The sequence below is a fragment of the Salvelinus alpinus genome, chromosome 35 (genome assembly GCF_045679555.1).
Source record: "Salvelinus alpinus chromosome 35, SLU_Salpinus.1, whole genome shotgun sequence".
Lineage (NCBI taxonomy): Eukaryota > Metazoa > Chordata > Actinopteri > Salmoniformes > Salmonidae > Salvelinus > Salvelinus alpinus.
This window is the reverse complement of record NC_092120.1, coordinates 11228420-11254966: the sequence shown is the minus strand read 5'-3', so window position 1 is coordinate 11254966 and position 26547 is coordinate 11228420. Positions and strand designations below refer to the sequence as shown.

The window sequence follows — 26547 nt, the reverse complement described above, 5'->3', positions numbered from 1 at the left end:
GCTGTCGCTGGGCAATACGGACTTTCAGCTCCCTCCAAAGATTTTCTATTGGGTTCAGGTCTGGAGACTGGCTAGGCCACTCCAGGACCTTGAGATACTTCTTACGGAGCCACTCCTTAGTTGCCCTGGCTGTGTGTTTCGGGTCGTTGTCATGCTGGAAGACTCAGCCACGACCCATCATCAATGCTCTTACTGAGGGAAGGAGGTTGTTGGCTAAGATCTCGCAATACATGGCCCCATCCATCCTCCCCTCAATACGGTGCAGTCGTCCTGTCCCCTTTGCAGAAAAGCATCCCCAAAGAATGATGTTTCCACCTCCATGCTTCACGGTTGGGATGGTGTTCTTGGGGTTGTACTCATCCTTCTTCTTCCTCCAAACACGGCGAGTGGAGTTTAGACCAAAAAGCTCTATTTTTGAATCATCAGACCACATGACCTTCTCCCATTCCTCCTCTGGATCATCCAGATGGTCATTGGCAAACTTCAGACGGGCCTGGACATGCGCCTGCTTGAGCAGGGGGACCTTGTGTGCGCTGCAGGATTTTAATCCATGACGGCGTAGTGTGTTACTAATGGTTTTCTTTGAGACTGTGGTCCCAGCTCTCTTCAGGTCATTGACCAGGTCCTGCCGTGTAGTTCTGGGCTGATCCCTCACCTTCCTCATGATCATTGATGCCCCACGAGGTGAGATCTTGCATGGAGCCCCAGACCGAGGGTGATTGACCATCATCTTGAACTTCTTCTATTTTCTTCTATTTTCTAATAATTGCGCCAACAGTTGTTGCCTTCTCACCAAGCTGCTTGCCTATTGTCCTGTAGCCCATCCCAGCCTTGTGCAGGTCTACACTTTTATCCCTGATGTCCTTACACAGCTCTCTGGTCTTGGCCATTGTGGAGAGGTTGGAGTCTGTTTGATTGAGTGTGTGGACAGGTGTCTTTTATACAGGTAACGAGTTCAAACAGGTGCAGTTAATACAGGTAATGAGTGGAGAACAGGAGGGCTTCTTAAAGGAAAACTAACAGGTCTGTGAGAGCCGGAATTCTTACTGGTTGGTAGGTGATCAAATACTTATGTCATGCAATAAAATGCAAATGAATTACTTAAAAATCATACAATGTGATTTTCTGGATTTTTGTTTTAGATTCCGTCTCTCACAGTTGAAGTGTACCTATGATAAAAATGACAGACCTCTACATGCTTTGTAAGTAGGAAAACCTGCAAAATCGGCAGTGTATCAAATACTTGTTCTCCCCACTGTACATATGAGTAATGTAGGGTATGTAAATATTATATAAAGTGGCATTGTTTAAAGTGACTAGTGATACATTTATTACATCCCCCAAAAAATGTTTAAGTGGCTAGAGATTTGAGTCAGTATGTTGGCAGCAGCCACTCAATGTTAGTGATGGCTGTTTAACAGTCTGATGGCCTTGAGATAGAAGCTGTTTTTCAGTCTCTCGGTCCCAGCTTTGATGCACCTGTACTGACCTCGCCGTCTGGATGATAGCGGGGTGAACAGCCAGTGGCTCGGGTGGTTGTTGTCCTTGATGATCTTTTTGGCCTTCCTGTGATATCGGGTGGTGTAGGTGTCTTGGAGGGCAGGTAGTTTGCCCCCGGTGATGCGTTGTGCAGACCTCACTACCCTCTGGAGGGAGAGCCTTACGGTTGTGGGTGGAGCAGTTGCCGTACCAGGCGGTGATACAGCCCGACAGGATGCTGTGTTTTCGGTGCCAAGCCAAATTTCTTCAGCCTCCTGAGGTTGAAGAGGCGCTATTGCGCCTTCTTCACCACGCTGTCTGTGTGGGTGGACCATTTCAGTTTGTCCGTGATGTGTACGCCGAGGAACTTAAAACTTTCCACCTTCTCCACTACTGTCCCGTCGATGTGGATAGGGAGGTGCTCCCTCTGCTGTTTCCTGAAGTCCTCGATCATCTCCTTTGTTTTGTTGACGTTGAGTGTGAGGATGTTTTCCTGACACCACACTCCGAGGGCCCTTACCTCCTCCCTGTAGGCCGTCTCGTCGTTGTTGGGAATCAAGCCTTCCACTGTAGTGTCGTCTGCAAACTTTATTATTGAGTTGAAGGCGTGCATGGCCACACATTCATGGCTGAACAGGGAGTGCAGGAGAGGTGGGGTGATGTTGTTTCCTACCCTCACCACCTGGGGGCGGCCCATCAGAAAGTCCAGGACCCAGTTGCACAGGGCGGGGTCGAGACCCAGGGTCTCGAGCTTAATGACGAGTTTGGAGGGCACTATGGTGTTAAATGCGCTGTAGTCGATGAACAGCATTCTTACATAGGTATTCCTCTTGTCCAGATGGGTTAGGGCAGTGTGATTACGATTGCGTCATCTGTGGACCTATTGGGGCGGTAAGCAAATTGGAGTGGGTCTAGGGTGTCAGGTAGGGTGGAGGTGATATGATCCTTGACTAGTCTCTCAAAGCACTTCATGATGACGGAAGTGAGTGCTACGGGGCGATAGTCGTTTAGCTCAATTAACTTAGCTTTCTTGTGAACAGGAACAATGGTGGCCCTCTTGAAGCATGTGGGAACAGCAGACTGGGATAGGGATTGATTGAATATGTCCGTAAACACACCAGCCAGTTGGTCTGTGCATGCTCTGAGGACGCGGCTAGGGATGCCGTCTGGGCCGGCAGCCTTGCGAGGGTTGACACGTTTAAATGTTTTACTCGTGTTTGCTGCGGTGAAGGAGAGTCTGCAGGTTTTGGTATCGGGCCGTGTCGGTGGCACTGTATTGTCCTCAAAGCGAGCGAAGAAGTTGTTTAGTTTGTCTGGGAGCAAGACATCGGGGTCCGCGACAGGGCTGGTTTTCTTTTTGTAGTCCGTGATTGACTGTAGACCCTGCCACATTCCTCTCGTGTCTGAGCCGTTGAATTGCGACTCTACTTTGTCTCTATACTGACACTTAGCTTGTTTGATTGCCTTGCGGAGGGAATAGCTACACTGTTTGTATTAGGTCATGTTTCCGGTCGCCTTGCCCTGATTAAAAGCAGTGGTTCGCGCTTACAGTTTTGCGCGAATGCTGCCATCAATCCACGGTTTCTGGTTGGGGAAGGTTTTAATAGTCGCTGTTGGTACAACATCACCGATGCACTTACTAATAAACTCGCTCACCGAATCAGCGTATACATCAATATTGTTGTTCGACGCTATCCGGAACATATCCCAGTCCATGTGATCGAAGCAATCTTGAAGCGTGGAATCTGATTGGTCGGACCACTGTTGAACAGACCTGAGCACGGGCGTTTCCTGTTTTAGTTTCTGTCTATAGGCTGGGAGCAACAAAATGGAGTCATGGTCAGATTTGCAGAAAGGAGGGTGAGGGATGGCTTTATATGCGTCGCGGAAGTTAGAATAACAATGATCCAGAATTTTCCCAGCCCGGGTCGCGCATTCGATATGCTGATAAAATGTAGGGAGCCTTGTTTTCAGATTAGCCTTGTTAAAATCCCCAGCTACAATAAATGCAGCCTCAGGATATGTGGTTTCCAGTTTACATAGAGTCAAATGAAGTTCTTTCAGGGCCGTCAAGGTGTCTGCTTGGGGGGGATGTTCACGACTGTGATTATAATCTAAGAGATTTCTCTTGGTAGATAATGCAGTCGGCATTTGATTGTAAGGAATTCTAGGTCAGGTGAACAAAAGGACTTGAGTTCCTGTATGTTGTTATGATCACACCACGACTCGTTAATCATAAGGCATACATCCCCGCCCTTCTTCTTACCAGAGAGATCTTTGTTTCTGTCGGCCCGATGCCGACAGCACAGTGCTAATCAAATCAAATTGTATTGGTCACATGCACATATTTAGCAGATGTTATTGCAGGTGTAGCAAAATACTTGTGTACCTAGCTCCAACAGTGCAGTAGTGTCTAACAATTCAATCTTAACCTATATTATGAACAGTGTTATCCATAGCTAACACCACAGGAGTGCATTTGGCTCAGATTCCCCTCGGCCTATTGGTCACCACTAAATGACAGAACATCTCTAAACCACGCATCAGAGATGTAGAGAAGGGACTGTCTATCCTCCATCACAGATGAGGAATCTCAAGTTGATGACGTGTGGGAGTTCTGTTCATAATAACGTGTTAATCACTCCTATCTCTCTGTCTGTCCCTTTTCAGATAAAGAATCCAAGGACAAGAAAGTGTCTGCTGAGGGGGCAGTCAAGGAGACAGTGGAAGAGACTGCAGAAGAGCCTGTGAAAGAAGTGAAGAAAGAAAAGAAGGAGTCCTCTAAGGAAAAGAAGAAAGAGTCGACCAAGGAGCCCAAAGAGCCCAAGGACCCTGGGAAAGAGTCAAAAAAGGAGTCTTTGAAAGAGTCCAAGGAAAAGAAGGAGTCCTCCAAGGAAAAGAAGGAGTCCTCCAAGGAATCTGGAAAGGAGTCTTCTAAGGACACCAGCAAAGAGTCTTTGAAGGAGCCTGGGAAAGAGAAGGTGTCGAGAAAGTCATCTGTGAAGGTCAAGGAGAAAAAGAAAGAGCCAGATGCTGCTGCTGGAGAGGGCTGATAATGTCATGCAATAAATACATTGTTACACACACACACACACACACACACACACACAGACAGACAGACACACAGACACAGTTTCACCTATACACTCATATTCATTGACAAACACACTTCTATCAGGGCTGATGCTGGTCCATAGTCAGGACTTCTGGTGTCTGTGTTGGGTGAAGGTGCGGTGCAGAAGATGAGGCCCAGTCAGAAACTCCAGTAGAACAGTCTGGGAGTCGGACGTGCGACATCAAAGCCCTTCCCCTCCCTTCCTTCCAGTGGCAGCGTCTCGCAGTGGAACCCACAGCCCTGTGCGTCGGTAAGCCCTAACCACCCCGCCTACACGCGGGCACTCTGACATCTACCCCGCCCTCTCGCCCCCTCGTGTGGCACCATGCCTTGCCAAAGCCACCCCCACCTCAGGCTAAGAATAACCCCTGCGTTCCGTCCATCCCTCCGTATGTCCCCTTGGGTAAAACGAGGTCACTTTCACCCACCCCATCAGCAGCTTTCAGCACACAGAAGCAGGAAAACCATCAAACTGAGACAATAGCAGAGAAACGAAAAGCGGGGGGGGGGGGGGGAATTCATGCAGCCCTCATGATCGTTTGTGAGGACTTGCAGGAACATACTCAATCACACACACCTGAATCCACAAACACATGCACACAAACACAAGAATACAAAACATGCGCAACTATACATGTGAAAACACTAGCTAGCACCTGCTCGTATTCTGCAACACACAGCCCTGCAAGCGGTACAGTGTTTCCAGCAAACTTCTGAGACCATAGGCCACCTTCTGTTAGAGGATCGCTGTGCCAGCCTGACCAATGACAATCCAAACAGCTCTTTGTATTGTACTGTACCTGTAAGTCCTGTATGTGTGTGTTGTCTGTACTTGTCTTGAAGAATTTAGATGTGTATCGTTTCCTAACTCAGCTTAATGAATGTATTATAGCAAAGGTTTTGTACCGTAATCAGCTAGTCTGATGCACCAGGCACCTGTTCTATGCCTGTTTTTATAGACAAAGCAGGGTGATTCAAGTTAGTGCTATGAAACTATTGTTTAATGTTTGTATCTTCTTAATCTCCCTCCGTATGTATGTCTTTCTCTATCCCTTTAAGTCTGTCTCTTTTCACTCCTTGCTTAATGAGTATAAAGGACAGTGTATATATTCGAGTATATTGGAATGGTCACTGTTTGTCCTTGGTCAGTGGCTTTAGGTTTGTTTTTTCCTTACTGTTGTGTAAAAGGTCTGTGCAAATTTTCCTGAGCTCGGCACAAGGTCAATTTAAGATTGAGTAACTGTGAGACTCACTGTTTAATTTGGCACGGGTCGTTTGTAGATGTTGCGTTAAAGTCACGTTGTGGAAGAAGATGGGGATGGACTCCGGCGGACTCTCCTCTCAGGTCTGTGTTATATTATGTCTGTTTGACGTCAGTGGGTTCACTTTTTTGTATTATTCTCCTCAATAACTTGTGTCTTTGACTAAATGCTTTGTGACGCTCTGTGTTTCACAACATGAATGTTGTACAGGACAAGTTCAAGTGCAAAATGATTGAACTAGGACCAAACATTGTTACATGCCCCACTGTGAAAAACGAACAGTGCCGCACAGTTTTGAGAGAATGTAATAAAAAGCCCTTTGGATTAGACTTTTAGAAACAAATGGGTTGGTGTCATTTTATTAAAGAAGCTGTCTTGTGAGAGGCTTAGGAGAGAATGTATATCTGATGTATGTGCATCAGAACAGTATGTAACGCTAATGTGTATCTGAGAGGAGATGAACTGTTATCCCTACTTCCCTGTGACAAGCTTGTAAAATGATGGAAAGTATTGAGTGTGGTAGGTCCCAGCCCCAGACTAAATCTACAGCTCCCACGATGCTCTTTGATAAATGCCTCTGTTTTTCCTCTCCCCTGTCTTAAAGAGACACTCACTTTCTCTATGGGTGTTTTTGTGCATGATAGTGTTTTCTATGTCTGCGGTTCTATTAGAGTGTTCTGGTGTGTTTCTAGATGTGTGTGTGTGTGTGTGCGTTTCTGTGAGCGAGTGTGTCGTCTCTGATCGGTGCCCAAATGAAGTCGCCTGTGAGTCGCCCGCTCGCACAGCTGAAGCCCGCGGGTACCTGACCTCTCACCCTGAGAGGTCAGAGTTCAGGCTTGTTTTAAGTTTGGATGGAGCGAGGGTGTCCCTGGATCCACTGTGGTGCTGCTGTCTGATCCAGGCTGGCGTGGGTCTGAGCCGGACGGAGGTCGCGCTCCAGTTTTGACACGACAGCTGAGTCTAACCCCTTCCCCTCTGGACCCAGACCCACCGTCTGCCCGCAGTCTTAACCCTGGGCAGCTGACTCCCAGGGCTCTCTTAACGTCTGTGCAATGTCTCCACAACGTCTGCCCCATATCAATAAGATGTAGTAGTAGACACAATGCTCAAAAATTCCCTTCACACTGATTACATACATATTGACTCCTCAAGCAGGGACAGTGACACAAAAGCACAACGCTCTATAATATCTGATATAATATTATATACCATTTAGTAGATGCTTTTATCTAAATCGACTTAGTCATAACAGCACAACACTATAACAGGGATGGACAACTCTTCCCCTCTTTTGTAGGCCCGTAGAGCAGTTTCACCCCAAAATAAATAAAATACAAATATTATCATTTTTTTAGGAACTTTTTTTGAATAATATAATACACAAGGTGCAACTTCGAAATTTGGTTGTGCATCAGCAGCCACTCAATTAGCCCATGTAAAAAAATTAAAAATCTGATTGGTAAATTAGTCTAGTGGCCAGCTATCTAAACATGTAGTGAACATGGTTGAATTACCAACCAGGGTGGGGCCTATTGATCATCAGTTATAATATTAAAAACAGCAAAGATTTGCCTCCAGCTATGGCAAAATGGGTAGAATTGCAGCAAACTTGTTTTAAAATTGAACTTTTCTTTACACCCCATGGCAAAATGTGCAGAATTGCAGGAAATGTACTTTTAAACAAAACATATATATTCACTGTGACGAGGGGAGCTGCTGCGGCCCCTCATGACGAGTTCCGTTTTTTTGTGTCCCCCGACTCCATCAAAGTTGCCCATCCCTCCCTGCTCTATAATATAATAATATATGCCATTTAGCATACGCTTTTATCCAAAACGTACTTATGAGTTGTCCCGTGATTCAAACCCACTACCCTAGCGTTACAAGCACCATGCGCTACCAACTGAGCTACAAAGGACCATACTAAGGAATCTGAATTACGACAGCGCAATAGGCCTATGTCGTTTTGGAGTGTAAGAGGGTCATTTATGGCACAGTTAAATAAATAACTGTTTCAACTCGGCATCTGTAATAATCTTGCGGAGAATTTGGGAATAGACACCTCTACTTCAAAAGGGTGCTCTTTGGCGACATCTTGTGTTCAATATTAACACAACGTTCATCTGTACTGCTGAATGCACACACACACTGTCGACACAAAGACAGTGACACACATTCCCTTTCTAACACACAGACACACACACACATTCACTAAGTTTACTCGTCACTCGTGGCATGTTTACAATGCGAAGTAACAAGAGAAATGCAATTAGATAAAATAAAACATTGTTCCTTGACAGTTAAATGCTGTAAATACAGGGTTGGTTCATAATTGGTTCTTTGAAGAAATGCTTTTCCTTCCCATTTGAGGTTCTTCAGAAGCACAATTTTAAGAGTGTCAAACTGTTTTAAAAGGTGTCGATTTCTAAAACTGTCTCAAACAACAGTAACAGACACTTCATGTCATGCAAGCTGGTTAATGTAGCCTAAACTAGATATGTGCCCTTATTATAGGCTATTGAAATGTTATAGATGATATATACTGAATTGACATCAGACCTTTGAAGTGGGCTCAAACAAAGAAAATGCCTAATTTATCAAATAAGTGTTGCATTGAGGATATGACTGGAAAATGTAAAATGTATGATACTGAACAGACAGACATTGTGGTGCGCCCCATCAATGCGGGTGGGGGGAGATCAACAATTGTGGGATGACGCTTGGTCCACCGGCATCTCGAGCGGCGCAGAAACCCCACCTTGATACAAAGTGGCCTGAATTAGGGAATTTTCGTTGTTCCATTCTGCGTTTCACCCTGTTTTGCAGCGTGACCATGTTGAGAGAGCGCAGCAGAGATTAACAGTAAAGACAGGTGAATCGCATGTTGTGTATCCAGGCTTGTTCGTAGTGAAACGAGATCCAGCCTCGAGATCTGATTGCAGTAGGTGGTTCTCTCACAGCGCGGTATTGTACGGAGTGTTTCATTACCAGAGCTGCAGCCAGCCGGGAGCAGCGGGCAAGATTGTACTTCAAATCACTCGGATTATTAAACCCCCCGCAACAATTGAAATATTGAGGGGCCGTTCTCGTTTTGTTTGGAGGAGGTTCCTGCACCCTGCGGGTATGTTTAACTGGAGTAGTAGGGTTTCTATTACGCTGGCATCGCCGTGCGCCTCAGTAGGAGCAGTTTACTATAACTTTGGGCTGGAGGTGGTTCGCTTCTCGCGAGTGAGACCAGTGCCGGCTCGTGTAGCCTAACCTAAAGCCCGCTACTAAACCTGAGACAGTTGGACAGCATCTCGGCGCAAAACGGACCTACAATTCTAAACGCAACCGGTTTCTTTTAGCACTTGACAACATCTGTATATTTTTGATATTGCCAAATATGAGGATTTTTGAAGACATTTAATTACGAGTATATCTTTAGGCTATTTGGGGAATTTATTTCCAAATAGTTTTATTTGTCTTTTTACTATACGCATCTGTTTTATTTTAATCTCTTATGAACTTTGTTTTTCACTTTTTTGGAAACATTTTCTAACCCCTGCACTTGTTTTGGGAACACAAGAGCGCTCCTGGACGCGACATGAGGACTGTCGCCTGGCTGTCCGCACGGCATTGTCATTGTAATTTTCATGTGTCATGTCGATTGTCGGATGCCGGAGGACACGGGATGTCGTTTAGCATTTTGACAAACTGAAGGTTATGGGCTGGAACAAAACCAACTGAAGAACGCTATAGTAGCCTGAATGAGGGCAATTATGCTGGAGTCCCATATATTCTAGGGTTTTCATTCGCACACCAACTCATGGGGATTTAAATATATATATATATGTATATTCTAGCATACCATTTTCTTTTTTACGTTTTCCTTCTTTTTTTACTGGAACAATTTTAGGATGATGTTATATTGCTGCTCGAGCGCCTTGGAACTTTCGTTCACCTGCAGCTTTTTATTCGTGTTTTTACTGTTCCAAATGCCACAGTCCTCCTCGCCTTTAATTACAGGTAAGATACATTGACTTTGCCTATTTAGTTTCAAAACATGTCAAGCAATTGACAAAAACAAGGAAAAAGCCCAAAAGCTATCCTATAGACCTAGAGGTAGGCTATTCACTTTTCCCGTTACTTCCCACTCGGCACAGACGTTAGCTCAATGTCTAACGTTAGTTGACAATTCAACCAAATGTAAATCAAAACTAACGTGAAATCAACGTTAAATCAACAACAAATGTCACAATGTCATTGGATTGACGTTAAAAGTTGAGTGAAAAAAACATGTTCTGTCGAGTAACTGGTACCCCCGGGCTCGTTTGAAACCTTATGACAGGAGCATTGGATTACCAGTATAATTTGCCCATCTACTGTTGTTTTGGAAACTCGCGTTGGGTCGTGCTGTCGAGGTCAGTGATCATTTATTTCAGGGGAAAGAAAAATCCTGAAAAAAAACCCAGAAAAACCCTGAGTAGGCTACCATCAAATTCCCATGGCGTGTCGCTACCTGGTATTCAAAATATGCGGTATATCATTTGTCTATTGTTTTCCCTGCAGGACCCGGGTTGAACGCACCGTTTTCGTGGAAGAGGAAAGTTGTCTGGTTGTAGAAAGACAAATGCGCCCTGTCACTGTGCTCGGCTGCAAGAGGTGGATTTAGAGTAAACAACATTTATAGGGCTATTCATCTCTGCTTTATAAAAGAAGAAAAGCCTCATTGGATTGAGGCTAAAGTGTTGGGTTTCCCCACAATCACTTAAAACTGTGCTGGTTTAATTACACGCGAAGGTTGTAGGGTACGCTACTGTCGGGGTAATTGCCCTGCTCCAATTCTCACCAAATTGTCACCAAATTTTCCCCCCAACACTTTCCCTGGCTGCCACTACCCTGCTCAACTAAAAATGTTATGTCTCATCTAAATTAAGTCACTCTGACAAAAATATTCTGAGGTAAGCTGATCTAATATTTCGTCATTTAGAAAAAGTTATAGGCTATAGCCTATATAATAAAAATAAATTAGAAATATGAACTACTTATTTTAACGTCTACAAAATATACCTCACCGTTATGGCATAGCCGGTGCAATTCCCGGTAGGCCTAAAGAAAAAGCACAATTCGAATACGGCGAGCCTGTCCATGACATATCTTCTCTGGGGCGTCTTGTTTCGCTGTTTTATCACGTCAATGAAGATGAAAAGGCGCGAATGTATTGCCTCTCTCCTCGCGCCCTTCTCAGGTACAGAAGCCAGCTGCGAGAACGAAGGAGAGGTGCTCCACATACCCAACATAACGGACAACCCGTGCATCACCTGCGTCTGTCTGGTGAGAACAAATCCCAATTCTTGCTAAATAACTTTCAAATGGTGTTAGGGCAGGTAATTGTTAGTTGACATTGAGCATCCCTATTTGTTGTTGGCACGTAGGTTCCACGGAGGAGGAACAAAACTCAATTGTTGTGCGTAATTCTTGCCTCTGCGCTTGACTGAATAGCTTTATTAATATTCATATTGTGGCCTAATTATGTATAGTCTATAGCCGAGTTGTAGGCCTAAGTGGGCAAATAGGCCTGTACTGTTTTTTCTATTAATCACAAAGAATGATGAATAATGTTTCAATAAGAGCAGTAGTCTAGCTATGTAATTATTTCCCCTCTAAGCCCACACTGGCTTTTAAACAAAATGGCATTGTTTGTTTAAAGACGCCCTTGTCTTTATGCTGACTTTGCCCCGAATGCCTGTTAAATCGAGGCTAACGTTACACATGTGAAAGGAGGCGTCTTTCCTGGAACATTTGCTCTTTGACCTCTGTCTCTCCTTGCTTTGAAGGTCATTGTTTTAGGGGTTGAGAATGCAAGTAAGAGGCTTTTCTGTCACCAGCAGCCAGATTCAATAATGCTCTCCCTCGCCTGTCTTTTTAGTCCCTCTTTAAGTGTCATGTGGTGAGGAAGTTTCTACAAATGTTATGTTTGACTTGCAGGGTATTTGCCCTATGTGAAACAGAGAAACAGTGTGTGTGTGCGTGCAAGGTTATATATTTATGTGTGCACTGTGCACGCTACTGTGGCCGTGCTGCCTCGGCTGTTTCTAGTGGCTCTGATAGTCTCTTTGCTATGTCTCCCTTTGCTAACCACCTCCTTATCAGGCTTCCATCACTAGGAGCCCTGCTGAATGCTATCAGTCATCAGAGGGCCACGGCTAGCCTTTCATCTTGGCTCGTCCATCATGTCACTGGCCCCAGAGTGCCTCGCAGGGGAGGGAGGCCAGCCTGAAAGACACTTGTGTCGCCATGCTGTCTTTTAGGGGGGTTAACGGATTTTAAAGGGTGGGGGGTGAGCTGTCAGGGCTCTAGTGTCACTCACAGGCTCCCAGTTGCGGCGGAGTACTTGTTAATGGCCCTTCACTGGCGGAAACTGAGGCACACAGAGAAGCCATTCTTTTCGCCAGCCATCTCACAAGACGCAGGAATCTGCCTCCCGCTCGCTAAACATTATATACAGACAGCCAGGAGGCAGCTCTCGTTAACCTGTTATCTACTACTCTCCCTCGCTTTTTGCCTCCTCTTTCTCAGTAGCAGTGATTGATGAGCTCAGTGGGCTGACCAGTGATCTGCAAACATTTGGGAAGCCAAAGGTCCTTTCCTGTTCCAACCGCTCCACAAACATGGAGATCAATACTCACCGTGTACCTTTACAGTCTTTACCTCTGCCACTGGCGTTGTCAGTGTTGATATCTCTACACTCTTAGAAAAAAGGTGCTATCTAGAACCTTAATGGGTTCTTCAGCTGTCCCCATAGGAGAACCTTTGAATAACCCTTTTTGGTTGCAGGTAGAACCCTTTTTGGTTGCAGGTAGAACCCTTTTGTGTTCCATGCAGAACCCTTTCTACAGAGGATTCTACATGGAACCCAAAAGGGTTTTTATCGGGAACCAAAAAGGGTTCTCCTATGGGGACAGCTGAAGAACCATTTTGGAACCCTTTTTTTCTAAGAGTGTAGTCTAGAAGACACAATCCTCCTTTATTTTCCGCTCTCTTTCTCCATCCCCTTCAGTTCTCCCAGTGGTCTATAGAGCAAAGATGGTGTTAGAGAATCGCCAGAGCAGCTTTGCAATTGGACCTTCCAGGATACTTCTAATAGAGGGGTAGAGACAAAAAAAATATCCAGGCTGTATCACAACCGTCCGTGATGGGGAGTCCCGTAGTGCGGCGCACAATTGGCCCAGCGTCGTCCGGGTTAGGAGAGGGTTTGGCCCGGGGTAGGCTGTCATTTTAAAATAAGAATTTGTTCTTAATTGACTTTCCTTATTAAATAAAGGTTAAATAACAATAATACAGTACCAGTCAAAAGTTTGGACACACCTGTTAATTGAAATGCATTCCAGGTGACTACCTCATGAAGCTGGTTGAGAGAATGCCAACCGTGTGCAAAGGTGTCATCAAAGCAAAGGGTATCTACTTTGAAGAATCTAAAATATATTTTGATTTGTTTAACACTTTTTTTGGTTACTACATGATTCCATATGTGTTATTTCATAGTCTTGATGTCTTCACTATTATTCTACAATGTAGAAAATAGTAAAAAATAATGAAAAACCCTGGAATGAGTAGGTGTGTCCAAACTTTTAACTGGTACTGTATATATGTTTTATTGTCACACACAAGATAGGTGCAGTGAAATCTGTTGTTTTACAGGGACAGCCATAGTAGTACGGCACAGGAGGTTGGTGGTACCTTAATTGGGGAGGATGGGCTCGTGTTAATGGCTGGAGCTGAATCAGTGGAATGGTATACAAATTCATCAAACACATGGTTTCTGTCCTCCCCTCAGCAGCCTCTACTGTAGTACGGCTCCCCTGGATTAAATAGGGTTAAGTGCTCCCCTGGATTAAATAGGGTTAAGTGCCTTGCTCAAGGGCGCATCGACAGATTTTCACCTTAACGGATCAGATATACTAACTGCTAGGCTACCTGCCAGGACATAAAGAAGGATAGGACAACAACCATCTGAATTCAAAGAAAAGTCATGGAGCTAGTCTACCTATCGGAGCCAAAAGTTACATTCAGTTCATTCAGCACCATTCACTTTCTACTACTGGTGCAGGAATAGGCCTACTTCTTGGATAGGCTTGTGACTTCTCAGTGAAATGTATATATTGTTGCCCTTATCTTTTTTCATCCAGTTTTAAGCCACAACTGCTGCTCCTGTGGGGTTGCGACCTGTTTGTTTTGGAGGGAGGTGAAGGGTCACGAGGGCAAGGAATCCAGGTTTAAATAGGCCTTTGATTTGAGTGCTTCTCTGAAGAGCCTTTTAGTGATCTCTCCATCCTTCCATGAAAGACCGACGACATGGCGGCTGGCGAGCCTGTCAGCTTGTTTTGACATGTCCTCTGAGGTCAGAATGAGAGAGAGAGTGATAGTGGAAAAGATTGGGAGAGAGATTAGGAGGGAGGGAGAGAGAAATTATCCGAAGACCATGGTTTGACTGAACACATTTTGATTATCTGAAGTTGGCAAATGGAGACAGTGAAACTGACTGTGCTGTCGCCATCTAGTGATAATCTTTCCACAGCACATGACCATCATGTCAGGGATCAATGCATCTTACATACTCTACATATATATTTTTAGATGGTCACATTAACATATCAACATGTTATTACCCCTCAGGTCAAATATTTCTCTAGTTATTACAAGAGACTAGCAGTAGTCCAATAACAATCCCCAGACCACCCGTTGGCCTATTAGAAGCCATGACATACCACCAGTAGACCAGTAAGAAGCTTCAGAAAGAGCACGGTATGTTGAGTGTTTATGAGGCGTGGTGACCTGATTTGACCCCTGACCTTTGCTGAGAGAGGTCAAACCTCTTCACACCACTTAGTGTTAATGGCTGCCGAGTGGAATGGCTCCAAAGCACAGGTGTGGAGAGACATAAAGATTCAAGGACAAATACGTGACCTCTATGACACTACTGGAGATAACTGTGGTCGTCAGAAGACACATAACCTCTCTCTCTCTCTCTCTCTCTCTCTCTCTCTCTCTCTCTCTCTCTCTCTCTCTCTCTCTCTCTCTCTCTCTCTCTCTCTCTCTCTCTCTCTCTCTCTCTCTCTCTCTCTCTCTCTCTCTCTCTCTCTCTCTCTCTCTCTCTCTCTCATTTATATATATATCTCATTTATATATATATCTGGCATCATATATGAAAATCTCTTCGATTTAAGCCAGTGGTTTGGGGAGAGCTTTACAGAGACTATGTATGGATTCCATGTGCCTTCGCCTCTCGCCGGCCTTCTCTCGCCTTCACTGATGGCATCACCCAAACCAGCGTGGTTAGGGAACCAGTGAAGGCTCTCTGTAAATAAAACCGCCCAGTTTTATTTTAGTTATATGGTCCACGGTCAGGCTTTGAAGTTGACTCATTATACAGTCCAGTTTGGTTGCACTGAGTAAATGGGGACTATATAAAGGGAGTGTATAAAGCTAGTGGCAAAGTGATAATGGGTAAGCGAGTATATAAAGTGGGGTTGTATATAAATTGAGAAGAGAGAAAGAGAACATCTGCATAAAGTACATGTAACCAGAGTTCATTTTAGCCTGTAAAAAGGGAGTGTGTCGACAAAGAATGTGTAGGAGACTTTATAATGTGAATACACTGATGGCAATCAAAAAGCATCTTCTCTTTCTCTCCCTCCATCCCTCCGTCTCTTTCTTTCTCTCTTTCCTCCCCCCTCTCTCTTTCGATCTCTATCTCTCTACCTTCCCTCCCTCCCCCTCCCACCCTCCCCCTCTCCATCAGAAGGGGAAGGCAGACTGTAAACAGGAGAAGTGTCCCCTGGTGTCTGAGGACTGTGCTCTGGTGGTCAAACAGACAGGAGCCTGCTGTGAGAGATGCAAAGGTGAGCAGCACACACACTCTACTACTCTCATCACCATGAAAACATGAGGTCGAAGGTTAGGGGATGCATGTACTGTTCTGTAGTCTCAGCGAGACCAATATACTTGGAACTTTGTCTAGTGGAGTGAGTTAGGTCTATATCTGGATCTCTTTAGACGGTCATTGATGCTACCTGTAGGAGTGAGGGTGACGTGACCGCTTGTGTCCCACTGTAGAAGACTGTGTCCAGCTGCACTGGTCAACCTACTTATTTAACCACTACTGCCTCCTTGTGGAGGAATGAGGAATAGTTTTTCTTCCCACAGCACAATAGTTACTATGCGTGTGTATGTGTACTGTATCAGACCAATTGAAGATTCTGCTTGAGGGTAAATTGCTACATACACAAACACATATAGCTATTATTTTCCAGGCTTCTACTCACATAACCCACAAACATGTGACAGGCATACAGCGGATCGTATTTAAGTCTTCAGACCTATTCTTTCTCACAATGTTTGCCAGCATCTCTCTCACACACACACACACACACACACACACACACACACACACACACACACACACACACACACACACACACACACACAGCTGCAGTGGTGGACTTCTCCTCTCTGGGACGGGTTGGGACCCGTTGGCGTTGGGGTTCAGCGTTGGGTTTATGGGGCACAGAAATAAACCTAGTTTACGAGCCGCTGCACCTCTCAACCTCCCAGACTAGGACTGCACTCATTCACCTCCCGGTCGGAACACACAGGAGTCGCGTAGTGTTGGGGTCACCTTGGACACGGTCCACAGGATTGACCACCTCATGATCAGGGGCGCGGTCCTTTGTTTGCGGTCAAGATTATACGAGACTAGAGTTAATTCAAATGAAAAGAGGTGGAGCTCGCTTAAGTCGACCATGGAAAGCCCCATGTTGTCATGGTGAACGGTATTAGTGCCTATTGTTCCTCCATTGTGGTTGACTTTGGGTTTTATTCATGACCATGTCTACATTTAGAACTTGCTCGTGTCAGCACGAAAACCTCCCACTGTTCAAATACTTAATGCAATGGTTTTATCATAGGAATGGTTTTGCTGTGTTTCCAATACCAGACAACCCTATATCTGTTGAAATTGAAGAGCGTATTCATTTAGTCCCTTATTGACTGTGGGTGGTGTATCTGGAGCGTTGTGATTGCTCATAGTGGATCTCAGGCCCAGGCCCATTTCACATGGTGTTTTTATCATGCCCTTGGAATAGACCTGGACAGCTCACAACAACATGTTCTGGTATCTTGATACATCTATATAATGGATTGGGGTTGTCAGAGTGTGTGCATGCCTGTCTGTCTGTCTCAAGTGTCTGGATTGCACATATCTGACAGTGTCGAGACTACTAAACCTCACCATCACTATGCCAAATCATGACAATCAAAGAAAGGTCTTCCCAAGCCATAGGGGGCACTATAGCCAGCTGGCTCTGACGGTGGTGGCAGACAGACTCCCTCCAGGCATCGCATACAGTGGATTTATAACCCTGTGTTAAATCTGTCTCAACACTTATGGTCTGGAGAGGCAAACAGCTCTATGTTCACACATGTGGTCCATTTAGTGCTCCCTGTAGACTTTTAGTTTCCACGAACTAGTAAACATTCACATCCAAGTTTGGAGTGCTAACTTTCTCTCTCTCTCTCTCACTCTCCCTCTCTCTCTCTATCCTTCCCCTTTCACTCTCTAGGTTGTCAGCTGGATGGAGAGTCCTATAATAGTTCTGTCTCCTGGACCAGCTCCCTCAAGCCCTGCATCTCTCGCCGCTGTCAGGTGAGTGTCACACAGAGAAATGAAAGAGAGAAAGGGAGGGTAAAAGACAGAGAGAGAGATGATGATGAGAAAAGTAAGTAGAGGGAATGTAAAGTAAATGACGGAGAGAAGGAAAGAGGGAGAACTAAGAGAGAGGCAGACAGGAAGAGGGAAAGAGAGAGGGAATGATAGAGGGGAGTGAGTGGAAAAGAGGCAAACAGACAGAGGGGGAGTGAGTGAAAGAGAGACGGGTGGAAAGGGAGAGAGAGATTAATGAAGAAAGGGAGAAAGATAAATGAGGATCTAGGGAAAGATAGACATACATTTAGAGTGGGAGGCTGAATGACGCAGACAGAGACACAAGAGTTGGAGAGGGAACGAGAGGTGAGGGAGAGAAAAAGAGACAGTGGACAGATAGCCAAGGGGTTGGAGGAAGAAGAGACATAAAGAGAAAGAAAGGCAGATGAAGTTGTTTTTCAACTCTTGATGATCGGCTATGAAAAGCCAACTGAAAATTATTCATGATTATTATTTGACCATGCTTGTCACTTATGAACATTTTTGAACATCTTGGCATAGTTCTGTTATAATCTCCACCCGGCACAGCCAGAAGAGGACTGGCCACCCCTCATAGCCTGGTTCCTCTCTAGGTTTCTTCCTAGGTTTTGGCCTTTCTAGGGAGTTTTTCCTAGCCACCGTGCTTCTACACCTGCATTACTAGCTGTTTGGGGTTTTAGGCTGGGTGTCTGTACAGCACTTCGAGATATTAGCTGATGTACGAAGGGCTATATAAAATAAAATTGAATTGAATTGAAAATGAAGTTGGGGGGGCTGAGAGAGAGAGAGAGCGAGTGAAGGAGAGGGATAGAAAGATAAAGGAGGATGATATATGTCTCAATATCTTTGGGAGAGGAGCCAGGTGAACTTGGCAGTACAGTCCACCCATCTGGTTCCAAGCCTTCCCAACCCAGTGTCTACCTCACAAGACTAACCCCACACGTCTCCTCAAAACACACTCAAACCACATGTACACCCAACCTCACTTACTGTATACACACCACACACTCACAGGGTCCCACAATACCACTTAAAACACAAAACACATGCACAGATCTGAACACTGTAAGTCAATGGCTGTCATTGTAAATATATATTAAGAATTTGTTCTTAACTGACTTGCCTAGTTAAATAAAGGTTAAATGTAAAAAATAAAACAAAATAAAATGGCAGTGGACACAGCTGTGTGAGGGAGTGTCAGCTCCAGCATTGGGGAGGTCCAGTCAAACTAAGCTATGTGTTAGTCTGCGTGTTGAAGGGTGGAGTGCGAAAAAAGCTGAGCTCCACACACCACTCATTTACTCCATCCCCAAGATACCCACGCAGAGGGAAAGGGAGGGGTGGTCTAACCAGTATCCAGACCTCACACACAAACAATGTGTTGAGGTCCCTAGTTCTAACACTCCTACTTCTAACAATCCTAGGGTATGTATAATACATGTCACTTCTATTGAACTAAACACATGGCAGACTACTGAGATCTGCCCAACAAGGGAGGTGTGTGCGTGTGTGTTTCTGAGCTTCAGTTGGTGGTTCTCATTGAATATCTTGTTGATTCAGGATATTTTTTCAGGTACATTTCCAGTGAGTGATCAGAGGTGTTCCAGTGTGTAGAATAGATGCATGTGTGAGATGCAGAATGGTATGTCCCTATCTAATATCCTGCTTACGTAGTACATGCCTTACATAACTGAAACGGGATTCAAACCGCTAAGCAACCGAGAGACGAATTTGTCTAATACAGGAATGAGAGGTATGCAGCAGAATATTCACTGATGTACGTAGCCTAGGACTGGACATGTATGCTGCTGGGAATACGTTGTAGGAAATTTGCTCGAACAATAATAAATAAACCACTGTTTTAATTGCTTCCTGGTTTTGACAGGAAGGTGTCGTAACTGAAGCGGAAGCACAATGTGTCGTCCACTGCAGGAACCCCAAGATTCACCCCAAGAAGTGCTGTCCAACGTGCCCGAGTGAGTGATTGTGTGTGTGTGCGTGTGTGTGAAAAAAGGAATACATCGATAATAAAGCTAACCTGTGTGTCTCTTCTGTTCCAGGCTGTATCTTGGAGGGCCGTCTGTACAAAGAGAGGGAAGAGTTTCACCCTGAGGGAAAACCCTGTATTAAATGCACCTGCACTGTGAGTATACACTGTATAGACATGCATGTCTCCAGTCCCCACAGTACAGTGGCTGGCCCCTCTGTGGTCCAAATTAGTTTGTCTTGGCTCTCAGGGGACTCACAGTGGTCATGCCCCCCCCCTCCTCCTCCCCTTAGTAAACAAACAGGTGAGTGAGTAAACACATTGTGAGGTGAGTCTGTAAACACATTAACGCCTCAGTGGGACTAGTGTACACTGTATCTTGTACCAGCCGTTAATGAGGGCACACTGCTACAAGGCCAGGGGGAACTGTGACAACCATCTGGCATCTAGAGTAGTTGTGTTTGTGAGCTGTTGAAGGTAGTAATCCGGGTTTCACAGGTGCAGACAAAGGTACAAATTATATTGTGTAAGGGAAACGGTCATTAAGTGGAGATAAGTTGAGTAATGCATAAGAGCAGATGAATACAGCATTGTTTTAACGTCTATGTATATAGCTTCCTTATTCTTATTTTATTGTGGTATTTTGTTTAACTTTAGTTTATTTAGTAAATATTTTCTGAACTCTATTTTCTTAAAACTGCATTGTTGGTTAAGGGCTTGTAAGTAAGCATTTCAAGGTAAGGTCTACACCAGTTGGATTCGGCGCATGTGAGAAATAACAATTTGATTTGATATGCTGTGTTCTTTCAGGGAGGGCGGACCCTATGCGTCAGGGATGTGTGTCCTGTCCTCTCATGCCCCGCCCACCTGAGCCACACTCAGCCCGGACAGTGCTGTCCCAAATGCCTCGGTAACACTCCACTCTCATCAAATACCTCATAGGACTCTCTGATAGAAGTCTGGAGAACATATTCATATTTCATGAATTATTATTAAAACATCACACATTATTAAAACATCTTAACAGTCAGAATAATTATCATCAAGCTGATCTCTTGTTTTCTTTCACTCTCTCTCTCCGTCAGGTCAGAGGAAAGTGTTTGACCTGTCGATGGGGAGTTGTCTGTTCCACAGTGAGGTCTATGAGGACGGCACCTCTTTCAAGCACGACAACTGCACCACCTGTACCTGCAAGGTAAGAACTAACCAGGGAACCAGGCCCCAGAACTCTATTCAATTTATGTGCCATATCACCAAGTTACCATCAATAACTGACCCCTTCTCCTTCCCTCGTATCCCTCCACCTTCCCAGAATTCCACTGTGGTGTGTAGGAAGCGCTGCTCTCGGCCGGGCAGTTGCCATGGTGACCAGTGCTGTGAGGCGTGTCTGTCCTTTGTGAAGGTATCGGAAGTGAAGTACTGCCGGGTTAGGAACAAGATCTACCGGGTGAGACTGTCTGGGACAACAAGTCCTAATGCTGCATCCTCGATATCAACTGGGAAAATAGAACCTTACCATTGCCTCAACATTCAACACTGATACTTATCCACCGCAGTTGTCCTCATTCTGACATTTATATGCATATTTATACAGCCGTTGATAAGTTGATTGATGTTGTGGTTGATTGGGTCCCTCTCTGCTTCTTCCTCTGCTCTAGGAGGGAGACATGTGGTCGTCTGTGAACTGCACCCTGTGTGCCTGTGTCAAGGGGGCCATCGAGTGCCAGCCAAAGCAGTGTGTGCCAATCACCAGCTGCCCCTCGGTGAGTGACAGGCTCAAGGCCCAATCTTTGTATTGCACCTTTTCATTCCAGGAATTTTTCAATTAATTGATGTGAATGACAACATCGATTAGAATAGACTTTAAAAAAAGAATCATGCTCACTCACTTTACCTATCACCTTAAAGCTGGAATCCTTAGCGGTGAAACTGCCACGTCCGTTTGCGATATTACTTCAACAAAGAAGTTACTTCAAACCCAGTTTTTCTCTTCATTGGACCCGTGATAGAACAGCAGAGTATGTCCTGCAAATCATTTTTACCACGATGCTGATTGCTCCTCTCCTCCGTTTCATCAACTAAATATAAACGAGAACAAATGCGCTGTGGCGGACAGTGTGGCTGTTTCACCATACGCAACTTACATGCACTTATGTTATGAACACTGCCTATATCTATAGGACATAGCCCTGGGGTCCCTCTGTTCTCCCTGAATCATCAACATGAGACACTTCACACTTCACCACGTCCCCTTCTATCTGGTCCCCCTCCCGCTGAGACAGACAGAGGCTTTCTACCATCCAGAGTTACTGTCTGTGACTAACCGCCACATGTTCAGGCCCTACACCCAAACAAGGGCACTGCGTTCATCCACCTCTGGCCTGCTCGCCTCCCTACCTCTGAGGAAGTACAGTTCCCGCTCAGCCCAGTCAAAACTGTTCGCTGCTCTGGCACCCCAATGGTGGAACAAACTCCCTCACGACGCCAGGTCAGCGGAGTCAATCACCACCTTCCGGAGACACCTGAAACCCCACCTCTTTAAGGAATACCTAGGATAGGATAAAGTAATCCTTCTAACCCCCCCCCCCCTTAAAAGAGTTAGATGCACTATTGTAAAGTGGTTGTTCCACTGGATATCATAAGGTGAATGCACCAATTTGTAAGTCGCTCTGGATAAGAGCTTCTGCTAAATGACTTAAATGTAAATGTAAATGTAATGTTCAACCCACATGCGTGATGTGTTGGTGTCACAGTAGGCAGCAGGCTGGAAGCTGATTTAGGGTGGAGCGGTAAGGAGGAGTCAAAAACGATTCAGCTGGGCCAGAACAGTGTGAGTGGGCCAAGGCACGACCCTGGTAACTTACCACAGTAACCATAGCTTCAGCTGTTAAGTTTTTTGGGCTGAGTAACAGTCCCAGTTCCCACGGCGGTCACCTGTCTTGGGGTGATGTAGTAGATTCTTTGCATTCCAGCGACCAAATGATCAGTTACTTATTCATACTGTCAGTGACCAGCATTCACACGGTTACAATGGTTACCTAGCCTTGACCTGTTATGGTCACATAGCGGTTGCTTGTTGCACGGTAATGTAGTGGTCATCTGTTCTTTCATACGTTCATATAGTCGATATTAAAGACTCGTTGTCATTCTTTTTTAAGCTAGCACCCCACCATCACATATACACCACGCCCGTATGGTTATGGAGCAGATAATGGTCACATAGTAGTATAATGAACTGTCATACGGTCATTAGTCAGACAGTACAATTACAGTCACATATGGCTGCCTTAGTCATGGATTCCTAGTGGTCACACAGCGTTCACCTGTTATACAGTCATGTAGTATATCCCCTAACGGCCATCTGTGTTTGTGTCTTGGTCACTGAGTCATGGTCATCTGTCGTAATAGTCACATAACAGCCAACTGAGACACGGTCACCTAGCGGTCAATTGCAATATAGATCTGGTCACATAGCGGTCACCTGTCATACAGTATCACAACATCCACTCATCATACCTTCCTGGTGGTCATGTAGCGTTCACCTGTCACGCGGTCACAGTGCGGTCACCCATGTGTCTGCCCCTCCGTCCCATAGGAGACACTCCAGTCAGGTCTTTGTCTGGGTGATGTTTGAGTGACAGTAAAGAAGAGCTTCCCTATATTTAGATCCTGAAAGCCAATCTCTCCATCTCTCAAAGAGCTTCAAAGAGGGAGAGCCCTTTGTGCACTGTGATGGGGGTCAGGTGGGACCAGGGTGTGTGTGTGTGTGTGTGGGGGGGGGGTGTAAGGGATGAGGACAGCCCTGGGGCAAAGGTAAGTGGAGGTTGAAGGGGATAGAGTTCTCAAATGTGCACCTCTGATGGAGGTTGAAACGTACCCCCCACCATCTCTCTAGCAAACACACACATACACCAGGCAGAGAGTATCAATTGTCTGTATCAATGTCTCACTGTCTGGCTGTCCATGTTTGACTGGTTGTATCTGTCTGTGTCTATGTGTGTGGGTATTAATGTGTAATGTGTCCAACTGTCCAGTTGACTGTCTGTCTCTTGCACTCTGACTGGCTGCCTGCTGATCTCTCTCTATGTCTGTGTAACGGTCTGTCTGTCTCTTCTAGAATAAGATCCTGAACAGGACAGGCTGCTGCCCGGTTTGCACTGAAAGTGAGTAAGTTACTCTCCTCTGCTAGGTCCTCACACACCTTTGTGGGTTGCATTTTCCAGTTTTGTGGCGGTTGTTTCTTTCTTGGTCTTCTCTCAAATAGACATTTAGTCATGTTGTATTAAGCACAGATTTCTCATGCAAAATACAAGAAAACAAGTTGGATCAAATTGATGCCCATAATTAAACACACTCGCCTCTCTCTCTCCCTCCAATCACTTCTTCCAGAGCCAGGCGTGTGCACTGTATTCGGCGACCCCCACTACAACACCTTCGACGGGCGCACATTTAACTTCCAAGGAACCTGCCAGTATGTTCTAACTCGAGACTGTGGTGGCGCCCCCTCTGGCGGGGGTGGAAACAGCGCCGGCTCTGACTCTGGCTTCACGGTTGTGGTGAGGAACGATGCGAGGCGAACCCGCTCCTACTCCTGGACCCAGTCAGTGGAGCTGAGGATAGGAGGGCTGAGTCTCAGCCTGCACCAGCACCTGACGGTGAGGAGGAACGGCACACGCATCGCCCTGCCCTACCATGGCCCTGGGGTCCACATTGACCTGGATGGATACCTGCTCAAACTCACCACCATTGCAGGTTAGACAGGCTTCATGTTAACTTCATTGGAACCTAAAGGACACTGCTAAAGTGCATTTTAGCTCCTTTTTGAAGCATAACTCTCTTGTCTCTTTCTTTCTCCCTCCTTCCCCTCCCTCAGGTCTGGAGATCACGTGGGACGGGGACAGCTTCGTGGAGGTGGTGGCTGCTCCTCACCTGCGCGGTCGTCTCTGCGGCCTCTGTGGGAACTACAATGGACACAAGCGGGATGACACCATGGGCAGGGACGGCCTCTTCAAGTTCGTGGTGGATGAGTTTGCAGAGTCGTGGCGCATGGAGGGGAACGAGGTTTGTGCCCAGCCCGTCAGGAGGCCCACCTCGTACCTCTGTCCCGGCAGTGTAAAGGTCAGGTTCCGCGCTCACAGGGAGTGTCAGAAGCTCAAGTCCTGGGAGTTCCAGAAGTGTCACCGGGTGGTGGACTTTGCCTCCTTCTTTAGGTCAGTGGTTCTTGGAGTGTCTCAGGAATGTTGGGGAGCTTAATTTGTAATGAGATTTGTCCTAGAATCTGCAACATTTCCAATGCTCTTGTGACATTTTGTTCATATAGCAAACGTGATATTTGATTGTCTCCAATGTGCATAAAATGTCCAATGTTGTGTTGAATATGGAACCCTCTTAGTATGGAGATACATTTAATCCAGTTCATTCAATTTATTTCCACATTTATTTGTCTTATCTCTCTCTCTTTCTCCCTCTGTCTCTCAAGGTCCTGTGTAACAGACATGTGTGAGTGTCCGGTGCATAAGAACTGTTACTGTGAGTCCTTCATCGCCTACAGTCGGGCCTGTGAGAGGGAGGGAGCCCCCGTCTACTGGAAGCCAGAGGCTGCCTGCATGGGTGAGTGACAGCACACACAGCCTATCACTAAACGTCATGGAACAGGGGACTCTCCCCCCACATTCAATTTGCTCAACAGAATTGATCGACGTATCTCTGAAATCCATTCATGTTAGGCGATCTGCAGTTATGTCTAACCAACTCCCATCTTCTCAGCGACCCAGTGTAAACACGGAGCGGTGTACGACACCTGTGGCCCGGGCTGCACCAAGACCTGTGACAACTGGAATGAGATCGGGCCCTGCCACAAGCCCTGCGTGGCCGGCTGCCACTGCCCAGCCAACCTGGTGCTGTTCCAGGGCCGCTGCATCAAGCCCATAGCCTGCCCTGGCCGGTGACCCTAGTGCCCCAGGGGAAGGGGGCTGAGAGAGGGCCAAACAACCAACACTGCCTAGCACTCAGGGTTCATACCTGGGGGAGTGGGGGGGACATGGGGGTGAGTGTGGGGTGATTAATGGATTTGCAGACAGGCAACGATGGACTGAAGGGATTCTCAGAAGACAGGTGGGTCAGGTAGAGGCCTCATCCACTCTGAGGGAGATAGATACCGGCCATCACAAACTGGGGTTTGGAACTCCACTGTTGGCTGCTCTTACTCGTCCAGCATTACCTTGTGTTTCCACAGGATGGCGCCCATGTTGTCATTCAAATGGGATAGGAACCTGGAGGGAAACATCACCCTTGTAGTTAAAAGAGGAAGAGAACCTTTGGGAAAGCCTTTGTGGCTACGCTTCTTTAGTTACTGGACACTCAAGGGACATTCATCCAGACTGTCATGGACCTTCAGGAAAAGGGTGGGGCTGGCTCTGTGTTGAGCCAATATGGCCTCAGTGTTTCACTCTGTTGCAGCACACAGACATTCAAAATCAGGAAACCAACCAATGCATCTTGAACAAGCATGTTCACCCTGCCAGCATAAGGGATAAACTCTACGATGAACATATTGAACAACCCCCAGGTCTCACTTGCATAAGATTATTTTATACTGTAAACTAACAAGATTTGTATAAAAAGAGATAGCTTTTTGTATTATTATTATTTGTTTGTTGTTGATATTGTTAATTTATATAGTGATCAATTGATATGTTGTAGCAAGAGCCAGAATCAAACATTTAATTTTGTTATAAATGATTTAAAGGGAAAAAAGCTATTTATGCGTTTGTGTAATTGTGTCTTGTGTGAAGAGAAATGCCCATATGTGACTCGGTTGTTGCACCATCGCAGGGAAGAAACGTACTGTATTTTTAAATGCTCAGTGTACAGGTTGCTGTGTGTTGATTCTCAAACTGAAGGTGTTCCTCAAGACGTACATTTCACTTGACCTTGTAAGTTATTATTTAAGACCAGCAATATATAATTTCCATGAAACTCA

The 26547-nt window shown here is 45.6% G+C and overlaps 2 protein-coding genes across 6 annotated transcripts in view; both read left to right on the top strand.

Moving 5' to 3' along the window:
- The window catches only part of bbs9 (Bardet-Biedl syndrome 9), a 196148-nt gene extending 191041 nt beyond the window's left edge, over positions 1-5107 (top strand). For all 4 annotated transcript variants that reach the window (XM_071383600.1, XM_071383601.1, XM_071383598.1 and 1 more), the window contains one exon: positions 4150-5107. In XM_071383600.1, the coding sequence (XP_071239701.1) occupies positions 4150-4532 (383 nt within the window). In that variant the 3' untranslated portion in view covers positions 4533-5107. The remainder of the gene's footprint in view (positions 1-4149) is intronic.
- A 3517-nt stretch (positions 5108-8624) lies between these two features.
- LOC139564607 (BMP-binding endothelial regulator protein-like) lies at positions 8625-26547 on the top strand. Of its 2 annotated transcripts, none has more exons than XM_071384272.1 (15): positions 8625-9864; positions 11087-11172; positions 15644-15740; positions 17460-17542; positions 19464-19554; positions 19639-19721; positions 20376-20475; positions 20651-20760; positions 20878-21012; positions 21224-21328; positions 23683-23728; positions 23955-24317; positions 24439-24775; positions 25045-25175; positions 25332-26547. In XM_071384272.1, the coding sequence occupies exons 1-15, from the start codon at positions 9756-9758 to the stop codon at positions 25511-25513; spliced, it is 2058 nt and encodes a 685-aa protein (XP_071240373.1). In that variant the 5' UTR covers positions 8625-9755; the 3' UTR covers positions 25514-26547. The 2 variants fall into 2 exon arrangements, with proteins under 2 accessions (XP_071240373.1, XP_071240372.1); XM_071384271.1 differs by having other exon boundaries at positions 15641-15740.

Excerpts from the sequence above, each read along its gene's own strand:
- LOC139564607 (XM_071384271.1), top strand. The coding sequence starts at position 9,756 with ATGATGTTATATTGCTGCTCGAGCGCCTTGGAACTTTCGTTCACCTGC. Across the intron at positions 11,173-15,640 it reads GCATCACCTGCGTCTGTCTG|AAGGGGAAGGCAGACTGTAA; the intron begins GTGAGAACAAAT and ends CCTCTCCATCAG. Across the intron at positions 21,013-21,223 it reads TTAGGAACAAGATCTACCGG|GAGGGAGACATGTGGTCGTC; the intron begins GTGAGACTGTCT and ends CCTCTGCTCTAG.